The sequence below is a fragment of the Physeter macrocephalus genome, chromosome 21 (assembly GCF_002837175.3).
Source record: "Physeter macrocephalus isolate SW-GA chromosome 21, ASM283717v5, whole genome shotgun sequence".
NCBI lineage: Eukaryota > Metazoa > Chordata > Mammalia > Artiodactyla > Physeteridae > Physeter > Physeter macrocephalus.
Window position 1 is genome coordinate 30282951 of NC_041234.1, and position 25015 is coordinate 30307965.

The 25015-nt window shown below is 40.5% G+C and overlaps 1 protein-coding gene across 1 annotated transcript in view; it reads left to right on the forward strand.

Annotated features, from left to right (window-relative positions):
• DGKK (diacylglycerol kinase kappa) overlaps positions 1–25015 on the forward strand; it is a 173605-nt gene that overhangs the window by 41125 nt on the left and 107465 nt on the right. Inside the window, exons 2-4 of the mRNA XM_024116921.1 lie at positions 11709–11819; positions 12422–12502; positions 14498–14602. Of these exons, the coding sequence (XP_023972689.1) occupies positions 11709–11819; positions 12422–12502; positions 14498–14602 (297 nt within the window). The remainder of the gene's footprint in view (positions 1–11708; positions 11820–12421; positions 12503–14497; positions 14603–25015) is intronic.

Below are 25015 nucleotides of genomic sequence, written 5' to 3' on the forward strand. Positions count from 1 at the left end.
GTTTGATTAATATGTGTCTTGACATGTTTCTCCTTGGATTTATCCTGTATGGGACTCTCTGTGCTTCCTGGACTTGATTGACTGTTTCCTTTCCCATATTAGGTAAGTTTTCTACTATAATCTCTTCAAATATTTTCTCAGTCCCTTTCTTTTTCTCTTCTTCTTTGGGGACACCTATAATTCGAATACTGCTGCATTTAATGTTGTCCCAGTAGTGTCTAAGACTGTCCTCAAGTCTTTTCATTCTTTTTTCTTTATTCTGCTCTGCATTAGTTATTTCCACTATTTTATATTCCAGGTCACTTATCCATTCTTCTGCCTCAGTTATTCTGCCATTGATTCCTTCTAGACAATTTTTAATTTAATTTATTGTTTTGTTCATCACTGTTTGTTTGTTATTTAGTTATTCTAGGTCCTTGTTAAACATTTCTTGTATGTTCTCCATTCTATTTCCAAGATTTTGGATCATCTTTACTATCATTACTCTGAATTCTTTTTCAGGTAGACTGCTTATTTCGCTTCATTTGTTTGGTCTGGTGGGTTTTTACCTTGCTCCTTCATCTGTTGTGTGTTTCTCTCTCTTCTCATTTTGCTTAACTTACTGTGTTTGGGGTCTGTGTGTTTGTGTTTGGGGTCTCCTTTTTGCAGGCTGCAGGTTCGTAGTTCCCGTTGTTTTTGGTGTCTTCCTCCAGTGGCTAAGGTTGGTTCAGTGGGTTGTGTAGGCTTCCTGGTGGAGGGGACTAGTGCCTGTGTTCTGGTGGATGAGGCTGGATCTTGTCTTTCTGGTGGGCAGGTCCACGTCTGGTGGTGTGTTTTGTGGTGTCTGTGACCTTATTATGATTTTAGGCAGCCTCTCTGCTAATGTGTGGGTTTGTGTTCCTGTCTTGCCAGTTGTTTGCCATAGGGTGTCCAGCACTGTAGCTTGCTGGTTGTTGAGTGGAGCTGGGTCTTAGCGTTGCAATGGAGATCTCTGAGAGAACTTGCTCCATTTGATGTTACATGGATCTTGGAGGTCTCTGGTGGACAAATGTCCTGACCTTGGCTCTCCCACCTCAGTGGCACAGGCCTGACACCCAGCTGGAGCACCAAGACCCTGTCAGCCGCATAGCTGCTCACTTTTCTAGTTCTGCTCCAGAATCACAACAGAGCTCATTTCCTGGGCCCTGGGCCCCCCACCAGACAGCTGTATTCACTTGCAAATGCCCAGACTGGTGGAACTTGTTTTCTGGCTATTTTTTGTTGAAGGCCATTGTTCCTGTGAAACCCCAGGGCCCAGCGGAATTAGATCCTTTGGTGTGGATGAGTGAGCAAGCCCAACCAGGGCTTAGCAGCAACCCCTGAGGAAGGGAAAGGGTTTGGCCTCACTTTGTTATACAGCAGCAACTAACACAACAATGGTAAGCAATTATACTTCAATAAAGTTGTTAAAAAAAAAAACCGAACTGAACCAAATACGTGCAATTCACACCACCAGTCTCCCACGCCCCCCCCCGCCCCGCCATTCTGCCTCCTTCCATCAATTGACATAGGATAGGGTATATCTTGCAATAAGACCAGTGGTTTAAACCTTACTTTTTTTTCTTTCAGTGAACTGGTCTTCCATGTCCTTTAAAATCCAAGAGAGATTTTAGCTCTGCCATTTATTAACCTATTAAGGGAAGTTACCTAATCTCTCTAAGCCTCAGCTTCTCAATCTATAAAGTGAAGGTTGTTATGGCACCTACTTTTTAGAATTGTTATTGGGCTCAAATGAGATACCCCATGTAACATGATTTAACACAGTGCTTCCCACATAGTGAAGACTCATCAACTGTTAGTAATTCATATTACTACTACTATTACTACTGCTACTACTACTCCAGAAAGCTTATCCCTGGTGGCCTCCTTTTACCAACTGACACAGCTTTTCAACTTTGTTACCTGGCCAGTAATTTCTCTATAACCAAGGCCCACAACATAGTTTCTTCCTTGACAGATTAGTGTCTCCTGCAATCACAGCTCTTTCCTCCATTTTCCCTCCAGGTTTTGTGGGCTGTCAAATTACCATACCTCATACTCTCTTGCCTCCACATGAGGCAATTTTGTTCAGCCAGGGACAGTCCTCTGCTCAGAGGCAGCAAGGCTATCCACAGCTTTAGGCATTGGGTGGAGTCTCCCATGGGTCTGTCCCCCACCCTGCCTCCAAGCCCTTCCTACCCCTGAGGTGTCCTTACCTGAGACCTTGCTCCTGCTCTCACCTACCACTGATGGGGCAAAGTAGGCAAGCACACACACACACACCGCATGCACACAGGTTGCCCATTCCCCCCAACACACAACCACTAGTGAATTACTGAATTTCTTCTTCCCTAGACTACTATTACTGCAAGAAGCAAGCAAACCAACTGGTTCTAGCATCAGTTTCTGTCTTCCAACTTCATGATTCTTGTCAACACCAGTTCATAAGGCTGAGAAAAAAATTAAAATGAAAAGTCACACATCCCCTCTTTATTATCTAACCACTTCATCCCCAGAGGACCTGTTAGCGAACGTAGTTTTAGATCCTGTGTGCATCTTCAGATGGTTAACTGCATGGGGCCAGTTTGGCAATAAGGCAATGTCCCCAACCCCCTAAGAACATGTGGTTAGGTGATATGGGCTCACCACACCTACTTTATTAGAGGCACTTGAAGCCATGATTGGAAAGAGGTATTTCTAAAGACCAAAGCACAGGAAACACCAATTGAGTCTTCATTGCTTTGCTCTTTGAGTGAGTTGTAGCCAAATGAACTACATATTTGCATACTTGCAAGGTTCATTTTGGCCTTAGGTTGCAAACATTTAAAAATACCTCTAAAGGCTGAAGTTCCCACGTTTAGGAGCTCCTAGACGTGGTCCAGCATATTGTCACAAAGTATCAAAATATGCAAAATATGGGATTATGACATTTCAGGCATCTCTCCAAAAAACTGAGTTTTTTTCCTCCCCTTTGTGAAATCATTTGTAGTACATGGTCTCCCTCAGCTAAACAAGTGGGAAATCTGCAGACATTACTGGCCATGGCTTTTCCTCCTGGGTGAAATAGTGGCCCCTAGGGGAAGAAATAAGTGGACTGAAGTGATCCTTAGGTTGGACCTGACACCCAAGCCAGATCATTATGACCGTCATCCTGTAGATGCTTAGGATTTGGAAGGGAGAGGCAGTAGAGCCAAACAGACCTAGCTTTAAACCCCAGCTCTGCCACTCACTGTGACTTAGAACTAATCACTAAACCTCTCTAATCCTCAACTTCTCCACCTTCCCAACAAGACTGTTTCTGTGGGCATTAAATGAGATAATGCATGTAAAGCAAGAGCAAATAGCTGATATTTGTCAGCCAGGAACAACTCTCTTCCTCTGGAGTGGGATAATTGAAGGGAAACTTAGAGAAGATGCTGCCTTGGCTGCTTCTATGAGGACATCGCCAGAGTCTGAACAGGAGCCACTGGTCTCACAGAAGGTGGTTAGGATAAAGAAGACATGTGGCTTGGTGGTGGGACCCAAGGGCTAGAAGCAATGGGGGGAGTGTCTCTGAGAGAAGAAACATCCACAGGATGTTAAAAGAACCTATCCATCTCTGGCTGCTGATGGTCAGGTGGAAAGATGGGGAAGAAAGCAGTTGGAAGCAGGCATGTTTTATCATTCCTTGTAATTCAGTGACACTAGATATGATAGTTGCTGTCCTGGCCTCTGTGACCTTGGTTAAGTTGAAGACCAGTGTCCAAAATTCCCTGATATTTTTCCTTTAGGGACTTTTTGTGACCACAGAACTTCCTTTTCTAGGCAGCAGCAACTGCAGCTGTAGCAACAGGGGTCTTCTGCTAAGCTTCTACTTATACCACTCCTTTAACTGGATTTCCTGCTTCTGAGATTTTGGTTCTCCCAAGGCTCAAAAACAATCCTCCTCCCCCTAGTCGACACCTTTCATCTTCCCTGCATTTGCAGAGAAAAACCAACCTTTTGCAGGAAGCCTTCCCATAAGCCACTCTTCTCAAACTTCCAAAGCTCTGACCCAGTCTGTCCGCTTGATCCCAGTCTTGGAGTCAAGCCATGTTCCTGCTGGTATCCTCGCACCCTTTTCCATGCTCTTCTTCTGAAGCCCCTCAAAACTATACACCTGTTCCAGGAGGTGCTGCCAATATAGAGCAAACTCAATTGCTGTGCTTATAGGGCCCCTCCACTCACATGCAGGAGGTCAGAGAGGATTACCCATGCCACTGAAATAAAGTGGCCAGAAGCCCAGTCCTGGTTCTGTCACAAATTTGCTGTTTGACTTGAAGTGTAGCCCCTCTGGGGCCCTATTTGCATCATCTTTAACAGGGTGGGGAGGGAGATTACTCATTGCTAAGGTCAGGTTAGCTCTGAAAGTTAAAAGGCTGTTTTGTGGCAAGAGCACAGACTTTGAACTACATAGACCAAAGCTTGTATCCCCACCCAGAGCCAAGTTACTTATAGTCTCTCCTAGCAGTGAAATGGCTTGTTCAAGGCTGCACAGTTCAAACCTGTGTGTAGGTCTGGAAGGACTCAGCCAGGCTCTTCCCACTTTGTGGCTGGTGCTAGTCCCAGGGCAATTACCAAGAGCCAGGTTACTGCTTTCTGCACTTTGTCAGCCTGGGTCCAAATTGCTCATCTCCTCCCCAATCCACAAGCAATTAATGGTCCTTACCATTCCTAGGAAACTCCAATAACAGAAAAAGAAAAACAAGAGAGAGATTTGAGAAGACATATGTTTTTAGGCTTTATGGTCCCAGTGGACTAGTTTTAAAGTTACCAGGCCTTGATATTTATCTTATCAATGTACTCACACCAATGCAAAATGACATGTATATACAGATTCATTGCAGTATTATTTGTAATAGAATAAGATTTTAAACCATTGTCCATCAATAGGGAACTGTTTAAATAAATCATATTATATCCATACAGCAGAATGCTATGCAACTGTAAAAAGAAATGAGGCCACTCAGTATGTACAGATATTGAAAGGGCTCCATGATATATTAAGTGTAGAAAGCAAGAGACAAAACATCATGTGTAGAATATTATGATTTACGTGAAGAAAGAATATATGTGTATATATGTGTATAAAATATCTTTGGAATGATATGGAAGAACTGGTTACACTTTTTACATATTCAGAAAAAATGTAACATCATTTTCAACTGTCTTTTTCACTCATAGAGAGCAGGGATGTGGTTGAGGCTCTATAGTTAGTTCTTCCTTAGCACAGGAAGCAGTGGGAGGGATTTGCAGCTATAGTCCTTGCAGACATGAGCAGCAGGAAGACCTAACACCTGAGTGCTAGGGTGACAAAAGGTCTCAGTTTGCCCATGACTCTTCTGGTTTTAGCACTGAAAGTCCCGGGAAAACTGGGACAGTTGGTCACCCTATTCCTCATTCTTCTGCTTCAGCTCCAGCCCGGCTTGCTAGTGCCAGAGAGGGGAGCTCCCAGCAGTGGGATGAATGGAGTGCTTGCCTCCACAATCCACAAGGGACTCACACTTATAGAATGGCTAGCAGGCACATGCTCTGCAAGGTATTCTCATCTAACAGACAAGGAAATTGAGGCTCAGAGAGGTTAAGTGATTTGCCCAAGTTCACACAGCTAGTAAGTGCAGGAGCCAGTCTGTCTGACTCCAGCTACGTCAATAGGACCCTGGGGAATGTAAAGCTTTCAGAAAAGCAGCAGGCCTGGCCTTTCTTAAAGCCTAAAGCACCCATAGTTGCATTTTAACCAAATCAAACATTGTTTCTCTGAATCAACTTTGGCAGTCCTGTGTTTGGAAATGGCTTTCTTCCCATCACCCCAGCCCCCAAAGCAAAGAGAACACATGTTCCAGGTTTTGGACTCCAGGTTTTGGAGCCATAGACAGAAAGCTGGCTTCTCTAGCTGTGCTCATAGTGGACGTCTGGTTTTCACTGGAGGAATGATAACCTACTCATCCCAACTTGATCCAGCCTCCCTTCCAAGAGCCACATGAGAAAGTAAAACAGCAGAGCAGCCAGCTAATAACAGGTAGTGGTGTATGTTATGATGCTTGCTTACTTTTTGATTGGGTGGGGGTGGAATTCAATTTGGCTATGTAATAGGGGCTTCTTTTGCTAGGAAAGGGTAAGAGAATCCTCCAAAGCCTCATACAACAAAAATCCACCGAGCCACAGAAAAACAGACTTAGCAGATAGTAGAAGCTTTGGGGGATTTCAGAGGAGCACAGGAAAAGGTCATAGAAGCAGCGGTACTTGCCTTTTCCCAATTAAGCAGCAGGCAGGTGTTAATTATATATAGGCAATTGGACTGCTTTATAGACCCTGTTGAGATATTTTATAGAATATATTTTATAAATATGGAGCAAGGGAAATGCTTACCATCACTGTTGGCAATTAATTTGTACATGCTGAGTTGCAGAGCATTGGGGAGAGAGATCACTGGCACCAGAGTGCAGGAGTTTCTGGGAATGATGAATTGGGGGATTGGCTTATTAAAGAGGATGCAAAAAGAAACTGCTTTCTCTGCAAGGGCTGCCACAGGTTAGGCAAAGACATTTTGTGCGAATGCTGTACTCAAGACCTGAATTAACTATGCCTCGATAAATCCCGTGCTCTTGGATTTGAATGAAGTCAATTGATGTCTGTGGTGATTGAATTCAGCACCACACTAACTCCCACTACTAAACTTCCAGCCTTGAGAGTTTAAGAGTAGAGACGTCAGTGCTATTTGGATTTTAATATCAGATAGAACTGTCTGCAATATGTTCTGGTTTAAGAAGCATTAGGTGGGTCACATGGCATTTCAGTATGTACAAGGATCCAATGACCCTTCCTAACTTCTTTCTATCTGCAGCATCACAAATATTGCTACAGGAATGTGACAGCTTGGACCAAGAGGGTTACAGGTGTGCCTCATTTTATGAACTAGCTGTGTGCCTGTAAACTTGGCCACCAAAAAGCAATTCCCATATAGAATCCTGTTCTTCATTGCCTTCCATAATAACACTGGAGATGCATTCTTCTGACCAATATTGTAGCCCCAAGATGCTGCAAAATCTCAAAAATATCAAACATTGACAATCTTACTTGAGTGGAAAAATGTCAAATATCTTGATAATGTCTTAGAAATAAAAATATAAGCCACTGGGACTTCCCTGGTGGAGCAGTGGTTAAGAATCCGCCTGCCAATGCAGGGGACACGGGTTCGAGCCCTGGTCTGGGAAGATCCCACATGCCGTGGAGTAACTAAGCCCGTGCACCACAACTACTGAGCCTGAGCTCTAGAGCCCATGCACCACAACTACTGAAGCCCATGTGCCTAGAGCCCATACTCTACAACAAGAGAAGCCACCGCTATGAGAAGCCCACAACGAAGAGTAGCCCCCGCTCGCCACAGCTAGAGAAAGCCCACGTGCAGCAACGAAGACCCAAAGCAGCCAGAGGAAAAAATATATATATATATATATATACATACATATATATATATATATATATATATATATATATATATATATATGTCACTTAAAGAAACCGGAGTTCAGGGTGTCTTTCATAGGACAGAACTGAGATGTCTTTCACTACCTACTTCAGAAGGGTGCTGGGAAGATTCAATAACAAAAGTAAAAGCACTTTATCCATTCCAAAGTGCTGTACACATGTGAATTCTCCTTACTCTTCTAGTTATTCTTGGACAGTCACTTTAAAGAAACAAGAGAACTACTGATCTAGAAATTGGAAGTAACACTCCACATGGTTATGGCAAGGGGTCAATGAAATGATGTTATTTGCAAGAAACCAGGAACTGGAAAGCACTGAAAATCCTGTTACAGGATAGGCAAGGGCTCTTCCACTAATGCCTCACTTTACAGGATGTATTTGTTTGTTTGTTTGTCTCTTCCATTTTTTTAACATCTTTATTGGAGTATAATTGCTTTACAATGGTGTGTTAGTCTCATGTCCTTGTTAAGCTTAGTGACCCTAGGCAGGTAAAGGTTCATTTGCATGCATATTTTCTTGACTTGAGGTAATATATTGATTGAGTGATTTTTAGCTTCTGCTTCTTTTTTTTTTTTTTTTTTTTTTTTTTTGCGGTACGCGGCCCTCTCACTGTTGTGGCCTCTCCCGTTGCGGGGCACAGGCTCCGGACGCGCAGGCTCAGCGGCCATGGCTCACGGGCCCAGCCGCTCCGCGGCATGTGGGATCCTCCCGGACCGGGGCACGAACCCGCGTCCCCTGCATCGGCAGGCGGACTCTCAACCACTGCGCCACCAGGGAAGCCCCGCTTCTGCTTCTTTAAACTGGCTTCTGGGGGATGCTTGTTGGGTTTTTAAGTAAACCATGGTTTATTTAGAAACATCTCCCAAAGGGGACAGAATTTAAAGGAAAAGAAACTACAGGAACTTTACCTTCTCCCAGGTCTGGATATTTGTAGAAGTTCAGAGTTGACAATATAGAACCTGTGTTTAGAACTTAAGAAACTCTTATATGGTCTTCTAACCTTTCTCCCTCCAATACATAAATAAAGTTATCTGCTACCAACTTGGTAATATATATCTCACATATCCAGGCTCCTCGCACACAAACTCTGAACTCATACACTGCAACCTCTTCTATCGCCAGGAATACCTACCACTCACTCACTTTGTCATCTTGAGAAATTCACAGTAGTTATAGTTCAGAAATTGCAAATTGGTTGCCTATGGGCAGATTTTGGCCTCATCCATGTTTTGTTTGGCCCTCACAAGTTTTTTTTGTTTTAATTTAATAGTAGCTAGTATTTCCATATTCCAAAACTTCACACAAATTTTCACCTGGATTGCTAGCTTGTCTTGAAAAATGGGATGAACTGGTAACACCAGTCAGCATTCAATCACAATCACCTAGAACTTAGCAGCAGCTGAGCTTGGGCTCCCCAGTTCCCCTGCTAGGTTGTTGACTCTTCTGTTACCAGCTAGCCTTCTATGGGCATTGAGTAGACAGCCCTGCACTTAAAGCTAGTGCATTCAAAGCAACCAGTTTAGTATCATGGAACGGAGAGGAGATAATTGTGATTTGGCTGGTGTACCCAATGGCAGGATGTGTGAGTGGATAGCCACTATCTTAGTGGAACCTCTCATTTGAACCAGAAGATAAACATTTAGCACAATGAACATGAAGCTCCCAGGGCTTTTTCAAATTGTTCTTTGAGCTCACATAACTTCGTGTTTGTCTACATGGATTATCAGTCCCTCCCTCTCCACTCCCACTGTCCATATCTCCATATCTTTGTGACAGGGAACATGCCTGTAACTTCTTTAGCTGTCCTGAAGGGCCTAGCAAAAGGTAGAGTCAATAGTAGAAGCTCAGAAAATACAAATGAAGTACTCTATCCAATTATAGCTGCACCATGAAGTCTTTGTTTTCTTGACTGTGACAAATGCTGAGTTCATGGAATGAGAACTGAAGGTTTTGATGACTTGCTGTGTCCTCAGATTAATGGATTAATTAACTAATTAATTAATTGGTTTGCTGTGTCCTTAGATGGATAACAGGATGTTATTTATTAGCAGGGCACAAGTAAGGGAAGAAAAGGGAACATTTCTTAAGTACCAGGAAGGGGAATTAAATAGTGCTCATTACTACGGGTTGATGGAAGGAAGTAGCTGGGGAGAAGAGGCTGAATTCTACTTACTTTAGTATGTCAAATCAACAGGGTATGGGAATTTTCTGAAGGAACCAGAAGGCCCAGGGTTGTGGGAATCTTCTGGAGAAACAAATACCCCTCCTTGTTTCATCCTTGCCACCTCACCCCATCATCCTGCCCCTGAAAGCAACAGGAGGATAAGAGAGCTAGGCATGGCAGCAGGGGTAAGAAAAAATAGTTGAGGTTAAGGGAGGTTTTAAACTGAAAATGGAAGGAAGAGTAAAATATTCAGCCAAAAACTGTAAATAGGCTATTACAAGGGATACTATACATGATAAAATAAGAACAATGGAAGCATTTAGTAATTGACAAAGTAGAATAACTTGGAAAAGGGGCAGAATGGGTGTGGCTTCAGTTGTACAAAGTTGGAGCACTTAAAATTTTGAACTTAAGTCTTTAGCAGAAAGGGGTAAATATGACTGCCTAGGTCTCATGAAGACTTAGTGTAGAAGAATATATGGCATAAAGGTGAGAAGGTTGGATAGAGAAAACCAAACACCATCATTGAGAGTGTATTCCATAGGCTATCTGACCAGAGAAAGGAAAGAGTGATGTAATCACAGTGTTTACACAAGAGTTTTCTCATTGATGACTCAATTTCAACAATTTAAATGTAATTTCTCACTCTCCATGCCACCTTCAACCTTCCCACAAGATCTTATTGATTTCTTGTCTTGACTCCTTGGCACTATTCTTTTGTAAACATATCGAGGGTGGTACAATAACCTTGAAACTCCCATAAGTAATCAAGACAATTCACATAAACTTTGAATGCTATGAACTACGTTTCAATTGACATACAGAGGTTCTGTCCATTAGTACTAACTTACTGGTTAAATAATTTAACAGGTAGTGTAATAGATGTGTGTATATTTGGGAGAATGGGAGTAGCAAAAGATTGTTCAGACAGGGTCCCAAACTTAAATACCTGCTGGAGTCGGGTGCCCCATCTGAAGGGAGCAGCTGCTACTCTGTTCCAGCAGATTGTTGCCATGTGAGAAGATAGGTCCACTGTTACCAGCTGTTCTGATTTAAAAAAAAAATGGAAACTTGGATTTTTATTTGAAATTTTCTGCCTTTTAAATATTATGAACTAATTAAAAACTGAAAAACATCAGAAGGGCCAAATAAAACACTTCCACAACCACCAAATGGTGAATTCTAATTTAGATGTTGGATGGAATTCATAGTAGAGCTTTGATCCAATGACTTAACGTCTGTCTCTTCGTCCATTCAGCATGGGCTTGGTTGCAGCTTGGTGGGTGTGAGTACTTCTCCCAAATGGTAGTCTTGCATATTGATTTGTATTCTATAAATGTAACTGAGAACCTCCCCAATAGTAACAGTGGTAAGTAGACTCTATGCTTGGTTAGAGTCAGTCTATCTGACAAGTAACTGAAAAATCAGTTGGTCAGACTATGAGATATGTAAAGAAAGTAATCAAATTTGGTGCCCTTTTTTCTCTCACCAGATCATGAATCCCTTGAAGGCCATGGTAAAGACTTGGGGTTTGGTTCTAAAAGTGTTGGGAAGCCATTAGAGGCTTGTGAGCAGGGAAGGAATATGATCCAACTTAACATTCTAAAAGGAACACTCTAAAAGAGCAGAGAGGAAGGCCCTGTCCAGGCCTACAACCTGGAGACTTCCAGAAAATCTGCCTTTACTGAATTCAGCCTCTTTCCCGACCATTTGTTCTTCCCTAGGAATGTAGTTCTTATATTTATGTGTTCCATCCCTCCTCCCCACCTCCCACCACCAATGGAGAAGTTCTCCATGGTTCTTGGGCCATGTATCCTTAGAAACTTAGAGCCTATATCATCCTGAATGTGTTATCCAAGGGTAACCAATACCCTTTCTGATTGAAGTAACTTCCTTGTGTTCTTGCCTGGCCCTTGGGCCATTCCTCAGATATGTGACAGAGATAGAGCTTTCCAGATACCTGATCTTCTCAAATGAGAAGACAAGTGATATGGTCTTGCAAATTGATCTAATTACTCAACACTATGCTGCTATCTTTCAGAAAATATTGAAGGAAGGACCTCTACTGAAGAACTGTAACTCCTTCAAGAGGTGGAAACTCAGATATTTTCTGGTTCGAGGACAAAGGCTCTGCTTTGCACACCATCCTGCGGTAAGAGAATATATATATATATATACATATATATAGAGAGAGAGAGAGGTAGATTTGTCTACAAATCTCCTGGAGATTGAACTCCAGGAGAATTGTTCACCCACAGGTATATGCTCGTGTGCCTCTCTATATACATGTATATATATATATATGTATGTATGTATTCTTGTCAATTGGGTTAGTGTGTGGGTACCAGGAAATGTTTTGTGGGGAGATGGGCCAACATGTTGGCAAGCATTAAGGTGGCTAACCCTTACCTGCCCCACTAGGCCCCTAGACAGACCATATCCCATTATCTTATCCAGCGTAAACCTTTAGTTTTGAAAAATTCTGAACTACCTAAGCCTTCCTATAAATCCACATAAAAGTTTTGGGAAGAGTGTGTTTTTGGTTTAGTTTGGTTCGTTTTTTGTTTGTCCCATGATATATCAATAAAAACCATGATGCTAAATAAATCCCAGCTCAAGCCAAAGAAATAATGGGATCACGACTGCCAAAAATGCCTAATAGTGTGCCTGTGTGTGTGTGTGTTTACCTTTTAGTGTCTCTTTGCCTTATTAACCAGACGGTTCCTTTTCCCTCTCCCTCTTATACCTTTCCAGTTTGCACGCTTTGAAACAATTGATCTGTCTCAAGTTGCCTTGGCAGAAAGCAGCTGTAGAAACCTTTGCCACAGTTTTTGTGTAAGTAAGATTAGGAATGACTGAATGGGCAGGGGTGGGAGCTAGCTGGGAGGAGGGGTTGCCATAACCACCTGTTGCCTCTTTAAAGTTCAGATTTCCCAAGTTTCCTTTGATCCCAAAGTGCATATGGAAATCCACTTAAAGTAGCATTGCAAATGAATCCTAAAGATTATTCATGTGAATATTTTCTACCAGCCCACTGATGGGAAAAAAGTGATGGCCCTGTTCCCTATTACCAGCCTGATATAAAGCTGAGCTGATTTGGGGGCGGGAGGAGTGACTATTACAAAAATCAATCCTGCCGGTGAAGATAATTTAAATGAGTGTCATTGGGAGGCTTTCAAGAGACTGCCAATATGTTGTAGAATATATCAGGATAATCAAGCTACATGACATTCTCTCCTTTGATGAAATAGATAAGAACCTAAATCCAAACTGAAAGCTATCCTATGCTGAGATTACTGATGAGAGTACTTCATTCAAAGAAAGCAGAGGATTTTCTAGAGAAGTATTCAAGGGCTTGTCACTGCTGAAATGTCATAAGGCTTTGGTCATTTACATAAATCCAGAATAGAAAGCTCACTGAAAAATAACAAGTCCATTGGCCCAGGAATCCTCCTACCCACCTCCTCCCAGAAATGCTTTTTCTCAGCCTCAGTGGTGGGTTATGGAGACCAGGGTTCCTCTTCAGGCAGGTGGAGAGTGGTACTTAGCAGACTAAAGAGCTATGGGCCCAATACCCTGATTCCATGGCTGGTCCACAGTCTATTCTTCTTTGAAAGGAGAGCAGTTGGATATAAGAGGAAGATCCTACTCTCATTTCTCTCTCATTACATCATACTGACCCAGGATAAAGCTGAGGGTTCTGTTGACCCAGTCCCAAAAATCTTAACCTTTGGGTGATGAGCATGCAAGATAATGTTTTTGGTCTCCATTCTACAAAGAAATTCCAAGGGCTAGGTTGCCCCTTAGCCTAATTAAAACACAGAGGCACTATTCATCAGCCCCACACAAGAATGAGTTTGGACAAAAGGAGCAGCTATTGTCACAATTCCCAATAGTTCCTATTGCCATTTATCACAGACACATGCACAAGGAGAAAGAAATTGCTTGTTGGTGTGGTAAGCTCTAGCTCCAAGATTTGGGCTTGGGGTGGGGGCCGCTGGTAGTGAAGGCAAGTAGGGCCATTGAAGCAATGACTGATGCTACAGCTATCCATGCTCCCTCCTGCCCTCTGAGAGAAGATGAAGCCCTGATCATCGTCTACCTCTGCTAGACCCTCAGCATGGCTTTCTTATTGTTCCTGCAAGGTTTTTGCACCACGCAGGATTAAGAGAGATGATAGTAAAATCCTCTTCAGGTTGTCCCAAACCATAAGAAAGAAAGAAACTGGATTTGTAGTTTCCCCACTCCATTCTCACTCTCCCCTCAAACAGAAACAGGCACACCCTGATGAAAAATATACCCTTTCACCATTTTCAAGTAGATAGAGCAGCAGTAAGCAAGTAGGATTTTCACGCAGCCTCATTTGAATAACAGATGGGTGCATGGCTTAGTGTTTAAGAGCATGTGTGCTGGAGCCAAAGAATCTGGGTTTGAATTCTGACTTAGCTTTTTACCTGCTAGGTGGCCCTGGGCAAGTCATTTAACTCCTTTTGCCATGGAAAAATATCCTATTAAGTGGGAAAAATAATAATGCCCAGATCAAGGGGTTGTAAGGAAGATTGAAATAAATAATATACATAAAGTACAATAGAACAGTGCCCAGCACATAGTAAGTGCCATTAAAATGTTGTTTCTTACTATTACCATTATTATTAGTTGGGGTGGTTATCTAAGGAACTGTGAGTGGCTCTGGGATCTTCTGTCTTATATTTAAGAAGTGGCTTGGGTTGTGCTTAGTAGACCTGTCTAGTTTCTTGGAGAGTTCAAAGGCTTTGTTTGGGGGCAAAGTTTTGGAGTGGGAACCAGCTAATAATGTGAGATTTTGTGTAGGTGATCACACCACAACGAAAAGTTACACTGGCTGCACCCAACCGGAAAGATATGGAAGAATGGATTAACGTCATAAAAACCGTGCAACAGGGAGAAATTCGTAAGGTAAGAGAAATAATAGAGAATCTACACAACTCTCATGGGTAAACACTTAATTGATTGCATTAGCTAAGCCACTTTTCCAACAGGGAACTAATAAGATGGAAGCAGATACCATCTGGTCAGGAATTGTGGTTGGATATCATTAGGAATCCTGTTTATAAATAGGAGTAATTCACTTAGACTCAAACCTTGGTAAGTATGTGGTTTAGATACCTCTGTACACATCCACTTGATATGTAGATGTCACTGTATGCTCAATGTATGAGGCACTCAAGATGTATGTGAGCAGCTAACTTAGATGTTCTTCTGTTAGCTTAGCTGCAATCAGCAGTCTTCACTTGGGTCTGCTGAGTGACTACAGTAACAGCTAAGGAAATTGAGGCTTACAAAGGAGAAGGAACCAGACCATGATGAAATAATTACTCAGTGGCAAAGCCAAGATTTGGACCCAGGCTGTGTGACTCCAAAGCCTATGTCCTTAACCATTATGCCATTCTGCCTCTCTGTTTACCATCTACAACAAAGGAAATGTAGAGGGAAGAGCAAGGAGCAGTCCTCCCCAAAGAATGGCAGGATTCCTTTTCTCCTTAGCAATACCAAGCCCCTGGCTACTGCTCCCTGCAACAAGTGATGCCAGCATTCAAACCCTGGGCCATGCCCTCAGCTCACTCTTCTACAGACATACCACACTTAGAAGTTATGTAAGTTTCAAGAGAGGAGGGATTTTGTCATTTATTTACTTAGCACAGTGTCTGCCACATAGTAGAGGCTCAATAAATATTTTTTGAATGAATAAATGAATCTGAGGGTAATCTTGGAGCCAGGATTTAGAAAGAGAATGATACATGATTCATCCTAAAGCAAAGTTCTGCTGTGAAGTCTTAGAGATAAAGGGGAAGATGAATCCGCCCTTAAAAAGAACCTGATGTCTTAAGTAACTAGCAAGGTAAAGGATTTTTATAAACATTTGGGGTGGAGCAGTGTAAAATAATGGGTTTTAGATATAAAAACAATGCCATAGAGAAAAACCATCTGTCCTCACTCCCCTAGGACTTCTCAGGCTTTTGACCACTTACTTTCATAACTATTCATTCTACTACTCATGGCTATGAGTATATGACAAGTTGACTGAACTAGGGACTAGGTACATCTCCACATATCATTGAGACCTCTCCCTGTCCCACATTGTAAATGCTTAATTGAGAGCTTCTTTGTTTAGAATCTGATGATGGTCTTTACATGACTTAGCACTCAGCATTTCACTCCTTTGTTATTTTCTTCTTCTTTTCCTAATGGAGAAGCACATCCTGTCCCTCCTGCCCACCCCCAATATGGTCACTATGGCTCAGCATCAAAGGTAGCCACAAAAAGTTATGATTTCCACACCCCTCTCCTATTCTCACCCCTGTGGACCAATCCCTTTCATTTCCTTGGCTTATCTCTACCCACACTGGAGGACTTCTCAATTTCAATTTGTCATAAAAGGTAACATAGAATATCTTGAAGTTTAATTACCAGTCCAGGAATGCAAGAACTTCTAGAGAAAGCCATCAGAGCATTGATGTGCCATTCCTGACTCAACTGAATTAAACACCTTCTTGTTGACTACCCAGTACAAACTAGAAAGGAAAAAAAATCTGCCTGTTAACTCTCTTGAAAGAGTTGTGAATTTCAGTTTATAATCACAACCTCTGTGGAGCTGCTCCAGGGACCTAGATCTTTTAAGGAACACTTTTAGCCAATAGTAAAATATCTCACTACCTGCATCTTAGCAGTTTGTCCTGCTTGAGGCTTGAAGAGTCAAATATGCTTTCTCTCATATGCACCTTATCAGCTGTCAATGCCTGACATGGGGTGAAAAAAGGTTAATCATGGACTTAGTGGTCTATTAAAGTCACTACGAAGTAATGGAGTTAACCTATCTAAAACCAGTCAGAACACATTAAGAAGTGAGCCCCTACTAGGTGCCCAGTTCTGTTCCATAGAGATTTGAAAAGGTGTAGCCTTGGATCCTGATCTCAATGAGCTTTTTAGATAGTTGGGGAGATAAGATACACACCAAAGAAACAGTTAAATGAAAATATTCGAGACAAATAAGTTTTCAGAGATGTTACAAGGCAGATGCTTGATTACCAGGTGAATGAAACAAACAGTATAGTGGTATGGGAGTTCAGGGGAGGAAGAGATTAATATGGTCTGGAGTCCCCTAGGAAGAGTTAATAGAGGAGAGATTTGAGACTGACCTTTTAAAGATGAATTGGATTTTATTGGTGGCAAGGGATTAGGGGCAGGAGGAAGTCCTGAGCAGGGGACTTGGTATAAGGAAAAGCTAAGTAACAAAACAGAACCTTTTTGGAATAGAGTAAAACGGGGACTCCATTTGACCAGAAGAGTTTGGGAAAGTTTAAATATGTCTAAAGAGGTAGGTTGGGCCTGATTGTGGAGGATTATCAGTGCCAGAATAAACAGTGGGGCAGAACTTCATTAATCTGTATATGTCTATATATTTACCTTTACCTGTGAGATTTATACTTTAATGTTGCTGTTTAGCATTTTTTAAATTTCAGTTTGAAGAACTCCCTTAAGCATTTCTTGTAAGGTAGATCTAGTGGTGACAAATTCCCTCAGTTTTTGTTTGTCTGGGAAAGACTTTATCTGTCTTTCATTTTAAAGGATAATTTTGCCAGGTATAGTATTCTCAGATGTAAGGTTTTTTTCTTTCAATACTTGGATTATATCATGTCACTCTTTCCTGACCTGCAAGGTTTCTGTTGAGAAAACTGCTTATAGTCTTATGGGGGTTCCCTTACATGTGATGAGCTAATTTTCTCTTAATGCTTTCAGAATTCTCTCTTTGTCCTTGACTTTTGACAATCTGATTATAATGTGTCTCAGTGTAGTCTTCTTTGAGTTGATATTGTTTGGAAATTTTTGAGCTTCATGAATCTGGATGTCCATTTCCCTCTCAAGATTTGGGAAGTTTTTAACCATTATTTCTTTAAATAGCTTTCTGCCCCTTTCTCTCTCTCTTCTCCTTCTGGGTCTCCCATAATGTGTATATAGGTTTGCTTTCTTTCGCACTTTTTCATTCTTCTTTTTCTTCTCTAACTAGATAATTTCAAATGACCTGTTTTCAGATTCTTTCTTCTGCTTGATCAAGTCTGCTGTTGAAGCTCCCTTTTGCATTTTTTCATTTCATTCACTGTATTCTGCAGTTCCAGAATTTCTGTTTGGTTCTTTTTTTATGATTTCTGTCTTATTGTTGAACCTCTCATTTTTTCATGTATTGCTTTCCTGGTTTCATTGAGTTGTCCATCTGTGTTCTCTTATAGCTCACTGAACTTCCTTAAAACAATTATTTTGAATTCATTTCTAGGAGATTCATAGATCTCTATTTCTTTTAGATCAGTTATTGGAAAATTATTGTAATTCTTTGGTGATGTCATGTTTCCTTGATTTTTCTGTGTGTTTCTGGTAGCCTTGTGTTGATGTCTGCACATTTGAGGGAGCAATTGCCTTTTCAGGACTTCATGAACTGTCTTCTGTAGGTGGGTGTGAGAGTGCCAACTGGTTTGGATATGGTGGCTCCAGCTCCAGGGTGTGCAGCAGTGGTTCTGGCTTCAGGGAGGGCACAGAGGCATAGTCCTTGTAGAGCTCCATCAGCTGAGGTCAGTGTCAGCAAAAACTGCAGAGGACCTCAGCGACCAAGGCTGTGCGTTTCCATAGTGATGGTAAGGGCTATTGTGTTCCTTGCTGGTGAAGACTGCTTGGTCCTCCTGTTCTCCTTTTCCTCCACAGGAGGAAGTCATTGCCAGGGGGATCCCTCTTGTTGCTGGGTCCAGCACACAGTTACACATGTGGTAGCAATGATGCCAGGATCAGGGGCACAGACACATTTGTGGTGGCAATAGTGTTAGTGTCTGGGGAGTGGGCACCTGCAGAGTGGCCATGGTACCAGGGTTGGAGCTCAGGAGCATCTAGAACAACTTTGGTACCTGGGGCTTGTGGGCAGGTGTGTTCACCATGATGGTAGCCTTAGTATGTGAGGCATGGGTGTGTGCTGAGCAGCCATGGAACTGGAGTCCAGGGTGTGTACATGCTTTCAGAAGGGAGGACTGTGGCTCTGGCAGGGGGAGCAGGATGCAGTGGTGTCAGCTTTGATTGGAGGGATGCATCAGCACTTTCCCAGTGGGGATGCAGTGGTGGCAGCTTCTCTAGGAGGGGATGCTGCAGTAGCTCTTTCTGGGGAGTGGTCGCAGCAGTTTGGGCTCCAGGCAGCTACATCACCTGGATTCAATGGCAATGAAGAATTCATGGCACCACCATGATGAAAGATGCTTGTGTCCACAGCAATGATGTAGGCTACTGGAGTCCTCCTGCTCTTCTTTCCCCTTGTTTGGAGAGGTCAGGCCAAGGGGATTGCTCTTGGCCCCAAGCTCTGCCAGACTGGGGGATGGGGCAATGAAGTTAAACTGCTTACTACACTTTTCTATGTGACCATTCTGTCTCTGTGCTCCATGAGTTTCTGCAGCTTTTTTCGTTGTATTCTGGAGCTCTTTCAACTCCAGAATATTATAGATGGCATGTAGTTGTTTATTTGTTGTTTTTGTGTGGGAGGGGAAGAGCATTGGGAACTTCTAGTCCATCATCTTGCTGATGTCACTATGAAAAATTAATTTTCTATACAACATGCTCAGAAGCAATTATGTACATAGTTTGCTTTAAATATTTCCAAAGACAGGGAGCTTTCTACCTCAAGAGACAGCTGATGGCATTCTTGAAGCTCACACTGAATGCTAGAAAGTTCTTCTAGCAGGCCAAAGATTTGGAAAAAACTTTCTAAAATTTAGAGCTTTAGGAACATTGAATGGACTATTTTGCAAGAAACTTAGTCCTCCACCTTTGGAAGCATTCAAATAAAGGCTACATGACTTGATCTAAAGATGCTTTAGAATCTAGAATCTGGAGTCTAGATGACATTTTTTTAGCTGAGCTGTGTGGCTTGTGGGATCTTAGTTCCCCAACCAGGGATCAAATCCAGGCCCTTGACACTGAAATCATGGAATCCTAACCACTTCACCAGGGAAGTCCCTAGATGACTTTAAGGTTCATTCCTGTTCTCATAGTCAATGGTTCCATTAGAATTCATCAGAAGGAGCTAACCTTTTAATCTAGTCTTCTAAGCAGCTCATTATTTCCAATTTTCTCCTTTTTATTCTTTCTTTAAGTCTCCCAGATTCAAACCTTTCATCAGTCTGAAGTGTTTCATTAATGATAATGGTGCATGAATTACTTTTAACCCTAATATAAAAGTTAGTAGATAAAAATTTGTTAGCGGATACACAATATAAAAAGATCAAACTCTGACCAAAAGAACATAAAGTATAAGTGCTGGGGGGAGTAAAAGTATTTTGGTATGCTATTAAATTTAAGTTTTTAACTACTTAAAATAGAAGGATATAACTACAAGATATTTTATGCAAACCTCGAGCTAACCACACACACACATACACACACAAAATAACACCTATAATAGATAAACAAAAGATATAGAGAAGAAAACCAAAGCAGATCACTATAAAAAAAAATCATCAAATAACAAAGGAAGACAGCAAGAGAGGAAGAGAGGGTCAAAAGAACTGCAAGACATACAGAAGTCAATTATCAAAATGGTAATAGTAAACCTTCACTTATCAATAATTATCTTAAATGTCTTAAATGTAAATGAATTAAACTTATCATTCAAAGAGCACAGAGTGGCTGAATTGATTTTAAAAAACAAGATCAGAAATACTCTGTCTACAAAAGACTCACTTTAGAATTAAAGACACCATAGCCTGAAAGTGAAGGGATGGAAAAAGATACTGCATGCAAATGGTAACCGAAAGAAACAGGGTTGGCTATACTTATATCAGGCAAAATAGACTTTAAATCTAAAACTGTCTCTAGAAACAAAGGATATTATATAATGATAGAAGGGTCAATTCAACTGGAAAATATAACAATTATAAACATATATGCACCCAAGATCAGAGTACCTAAATATATAAAGCAAACAATGACAGATTTGAAGGCAGGAACTGACAGCAATACAAAAATAGTAGGGGGCTTCAATACTCCACTTATAATGTATAGGCCATGCAGACAGAAAATTAATAAAGAAACAGCTGACTTGAATAACAATATTGACCTAACTGACATAGACAGAAATTTCTGCCCAACAGCAGCAGAAGACACATTCTTCTCAAGGGCACATAGGACATCTTCCAGAAAGATAACATTTTAGGTCACAAAACAAGTTATAACAAATTTAAGATAATGGAAATAATTCTAAGACTCTCCTCTGACCATGACAGAAAATGAAATAGAAATCAATAACAGCAGGAAAATAGAAAAATTCACAAATACATGGAAAGTAAATAATACACTCTTGAACAACCATTTGATCAAAGAGGAAATCCAAAGGGAATTTTAAAAGTATCTTGAGAAAAACAAAAATGAAAACACAACATAATAAAAATAAGGATGTAGCAAAAGCAGTTATAAGATGGAAGTTTATAGCAGTAAACACCTCCATTAAAAAAAGGACCTTAAATAAACAGCATAACTTTACACATCGATGAACAGGAAAAACAACAAAATAAGCCCAGAGTTAGCAGAACGAAGGAAATAATAAAGATCAGAGCAGAACTAAATCAAATAGGGAAAAAAATATAACAAGTCAATAAAACTAGAGGTAATTATTTAAAAGATAAACAAAATTGACAAACTCTTAGATGAAGAAAAAAGGAGAAAAGATTCAAATAAAATCAGAAATGAAAGAGAAGACATTACAAAAGATTCTTCAGAAATAAAAAGGATCATAAGGACTATTATAAACAAACTAGATAACCTAGCAATGGATAAATTCCTAGAAACATACAAACCACTAAAAATTAAATCAGAAGGAAACGGAAAGCCTGAACATACCAATAACAAATAGGGAGATTGAATCAGTAATCAAAAATCTCACAAGAAAGAAAAGCCCAGGACCTGATGGCTTCATGTGTGAATTCTACCAAACATTCAAAGAAGAATTAATACTAATCCTTCTTAAACTCTTCCAAGAAATAGAAAAGGGAATACTTCCAAACTCATTTTATGAGGCCAGCATCACCTGTTACCAAAACTAGACAAAGATACTAAAGAAATAAAACTACATGCCAGTATCCCTGATGAACATAGATGCAAAAATTCTTTTTTTTTCTTTTTAATGATACCTCTTTCATTTCTTCACAGTGGGGGCCCATCTACTAATCCTTGTACAGACATTACACCAATCACTTATACTTCTGTTTCATAAATATCAGCATGTTCTATTCTCTATTACAACAAAAGTCTGACATAATAGTACCAAAGGGATGAAAAAGGTCTCAGTGGAATTATACACAAAATAAACATTATCATAAAGGTACTTTTTGATATATAATTTATAAATAAAAAGTTAGAAAATGTTGAAAACTACAGAAACATAACAAAAGAAAGTTTAAATGCTGTTAATTTTTTAAAATTTTCTAGTTCAATTTATATGCATATAAATATGCACAAATAAAATGCTATGGCACTGTATAACCAACTTTACACTATATTTTTGTTTCATTTGAGGTTTTCCAATATTATAAAGCTTACAAGATTGTGATTTTTAATGAATTTCTAGTTTTTCATTAGTTAGATCAACTATAATTTATTTGGCCATCTGCCTTTGATTGAAATTTAGCATGTTTAAACAAATTTTTTAACATATTTATTGGGGTATAACTGCTTTACAATGGTGTGTTAGTTTCTGCTTTATAGCAAAGTGAATCAGCTATACATATACAAATATCCCCATATCTCCTCCCTCGTGAGTCTCCCTCCCACCCTCCCTATCCCACCCTTCTAGGTGGTCACAAAACACTGAGATGATCTCCCTGTGCTATGTGGCTGCTTCCCACTACCTATCTATTTTACATTTGGTAGTATATGTAAGTCCATGCCACTCTCTCACTTCGTCAGGCTTACACTTCCCCTTCCCCATGTCCTCAACTCCATACTCTACGTCTGCGTCTTTATTCCTACCTGCCCCTAGGTTCTTCATAACATTCTTATTTAATTCTATATATATGTGTTAGCATAAGGTATTTGTTTTTCTCTTTCTGACTTACTTCATTCTGTATGACAGTCTCTAGGTCCAACCACCGCACTACAAACAACTCAATTACATTTCTTTCTATGTCTGAGTAATATTCCATTGTATATATGTGCAACATCTTTTTTTTAACATCTTTATTGGAGTATAATTGCTTTACAATGGTGTGTTAGTTTTTGCTTGATAACAAAGTGAATCAGTTATACATATACATATGTTCCCATATCTCTTCCCTCTTGCATCTCCCTCCCTCCCACCCTCCCTATCCCACCCCTCTAGGTGGTCACAAACCACCTAGCTGATCTTCCTGTGCTATGCAGCTGCTTGCAACTAGCTATCTATTTTATGTTTGGTAGTGGATATATGTCCATGCCACTCTCTCACTTTGTCACAGCTTACCCTTCCCCCTCCCAATATCCTCAAGTCCATGCTCTAGTAGGTCTGTGTTTTTATTCCCATCTTAGGTTGCTTCCATGTCCTGGCTATTGTAAATACAGCTGCAATGAACATTGTGGTACATAACTCTGGTTTTCTCAGGGTATATGCCCAGTAGTGGGATTGCTGGGTCATATGGTAGTTCTATTTTTAGTGTTCTAAGGAACCTCCATACTCTTCTCCATAGTGGCTATATCAATTTACATTCTCACCAACAGTGGAAGAGGGTTCCCTTTTCTCCAACCCTCTCCAGCATTCATTGTTTGCAGATTTTTTGATGATGGCCATTCTGACTAGTGTGAGGTGAAACTTCATTGTAGTTTCGATTTTCATTTCTGTAATGATTAGTGATGTTGAGCACCCTTTCATGTGTTTGCTGGCAATCTGTATATCTTATTTGGAAAAATGTCTACTTAGGTCTTCTGCCCTTTTTTGGATTGGATTGTTTGTTTTTTTGATATTGACCTGCATGAGATGCTTGTAAATTTTGGAGATTACTCCCTTTTCAGTTGCTTCATTTACAAATATTTTCTCCCATTCTGAGGCTTTTCTTTTAGTCTTTTTTATGGTTTCCATTGCTGTGAAAAAGCTTTTAAGTTTCATTAGGTCTTTACATTTAGGTCTTTAATCCATTTTGAGTTTATTTTTGTGTATGGTAGTAGGGAGTGTTCTAATTTCATTCTTTTCCATGTAGCTGTCCAGTTTTCCCAGCACCACTTATTGAAAAGGCTGTCTTTTCTCCACTGTATATTCTTGCCTCCTTTATAAAAGATAAGATGACCATATATGTGTGGGTTTATCTCTGGGCTTTCTATCCTGTTCCATTGATCTATATTTCTGTTTCTGTGGCAGTACCTTACGCTCTTGATGACTGTACCTTTGTAGTATAGTCTGAAGTCAGGGAGCCGGATTCTTCCAGCTCCGTTTTTTGTTCTCAAGATTGCTTTGGCTATTCAGGGTCTTTTGTGTTTCCAAACAAACTGTGAAATTTTTTGTTCTAGTTCTGTGAAAAATGCCAGTGGTTGTTTGATAGGGATTGCATTGAATCTGTAGATTGCTTTTGGTAGTAGAGTCATTTTCATTCTATGTATAGTGTCATGCCATCTGCAAACAGTGACAGCTTTACTTCTACTTTTCCAATTTGGATTCCGTTTATTTCTTTTTCTTCTCTGATTGCTGTGGCTAAAACTTCCAAAACTATGTTGAATAATAGTGGTGAGAGTGGGCAACCTTGTCTTGTTCCTGATCTTAGTGGAAATGGTTTCAGTTTTTTACCATTGAGGACGATCCTGGCTGTGGGTTTGTCATATATGGCCTTTATTATGTTGAGGAAATTTCCCTCTATGCCTGAGTTCTGGAGGGTTATTATCATAAATTGGTGTTGAATTTTGTGGAAAGATTTCTCTGCATCTATTGAGATGGTCGTATGGTTTTTCTCCTTCAATTTGTTAATATGGTGTATTATGTTGATTGATTTGTGTATATTGAAGAATCCTTGCATTCCTGGGATAAACCCCACTTGATCATAGTGTATGAGCCTTTTAATGTGCTGTTGGATTCTGTTTGCTAGTATTTTGTTGAGGATTTTTGCATCTATGTTCACCAGTGATATTAGCCTGCAGTTTTCTTTCTTTGTGACATCTTTTTCTTGTTTTGTTATCAGAGTGATGGGGGCCTCATAGAATGAGATTCGGAGTGTGTCTCCCTCTGCTATATTTTGGAAGAGTTTGAGGACAGCTGTTAGCTCTTCTCTAAATGTTTGATAGAATTCTCCTGTGAAGCCATCTGGTCCTGGGCTTCTGTTTGTTGGAAGA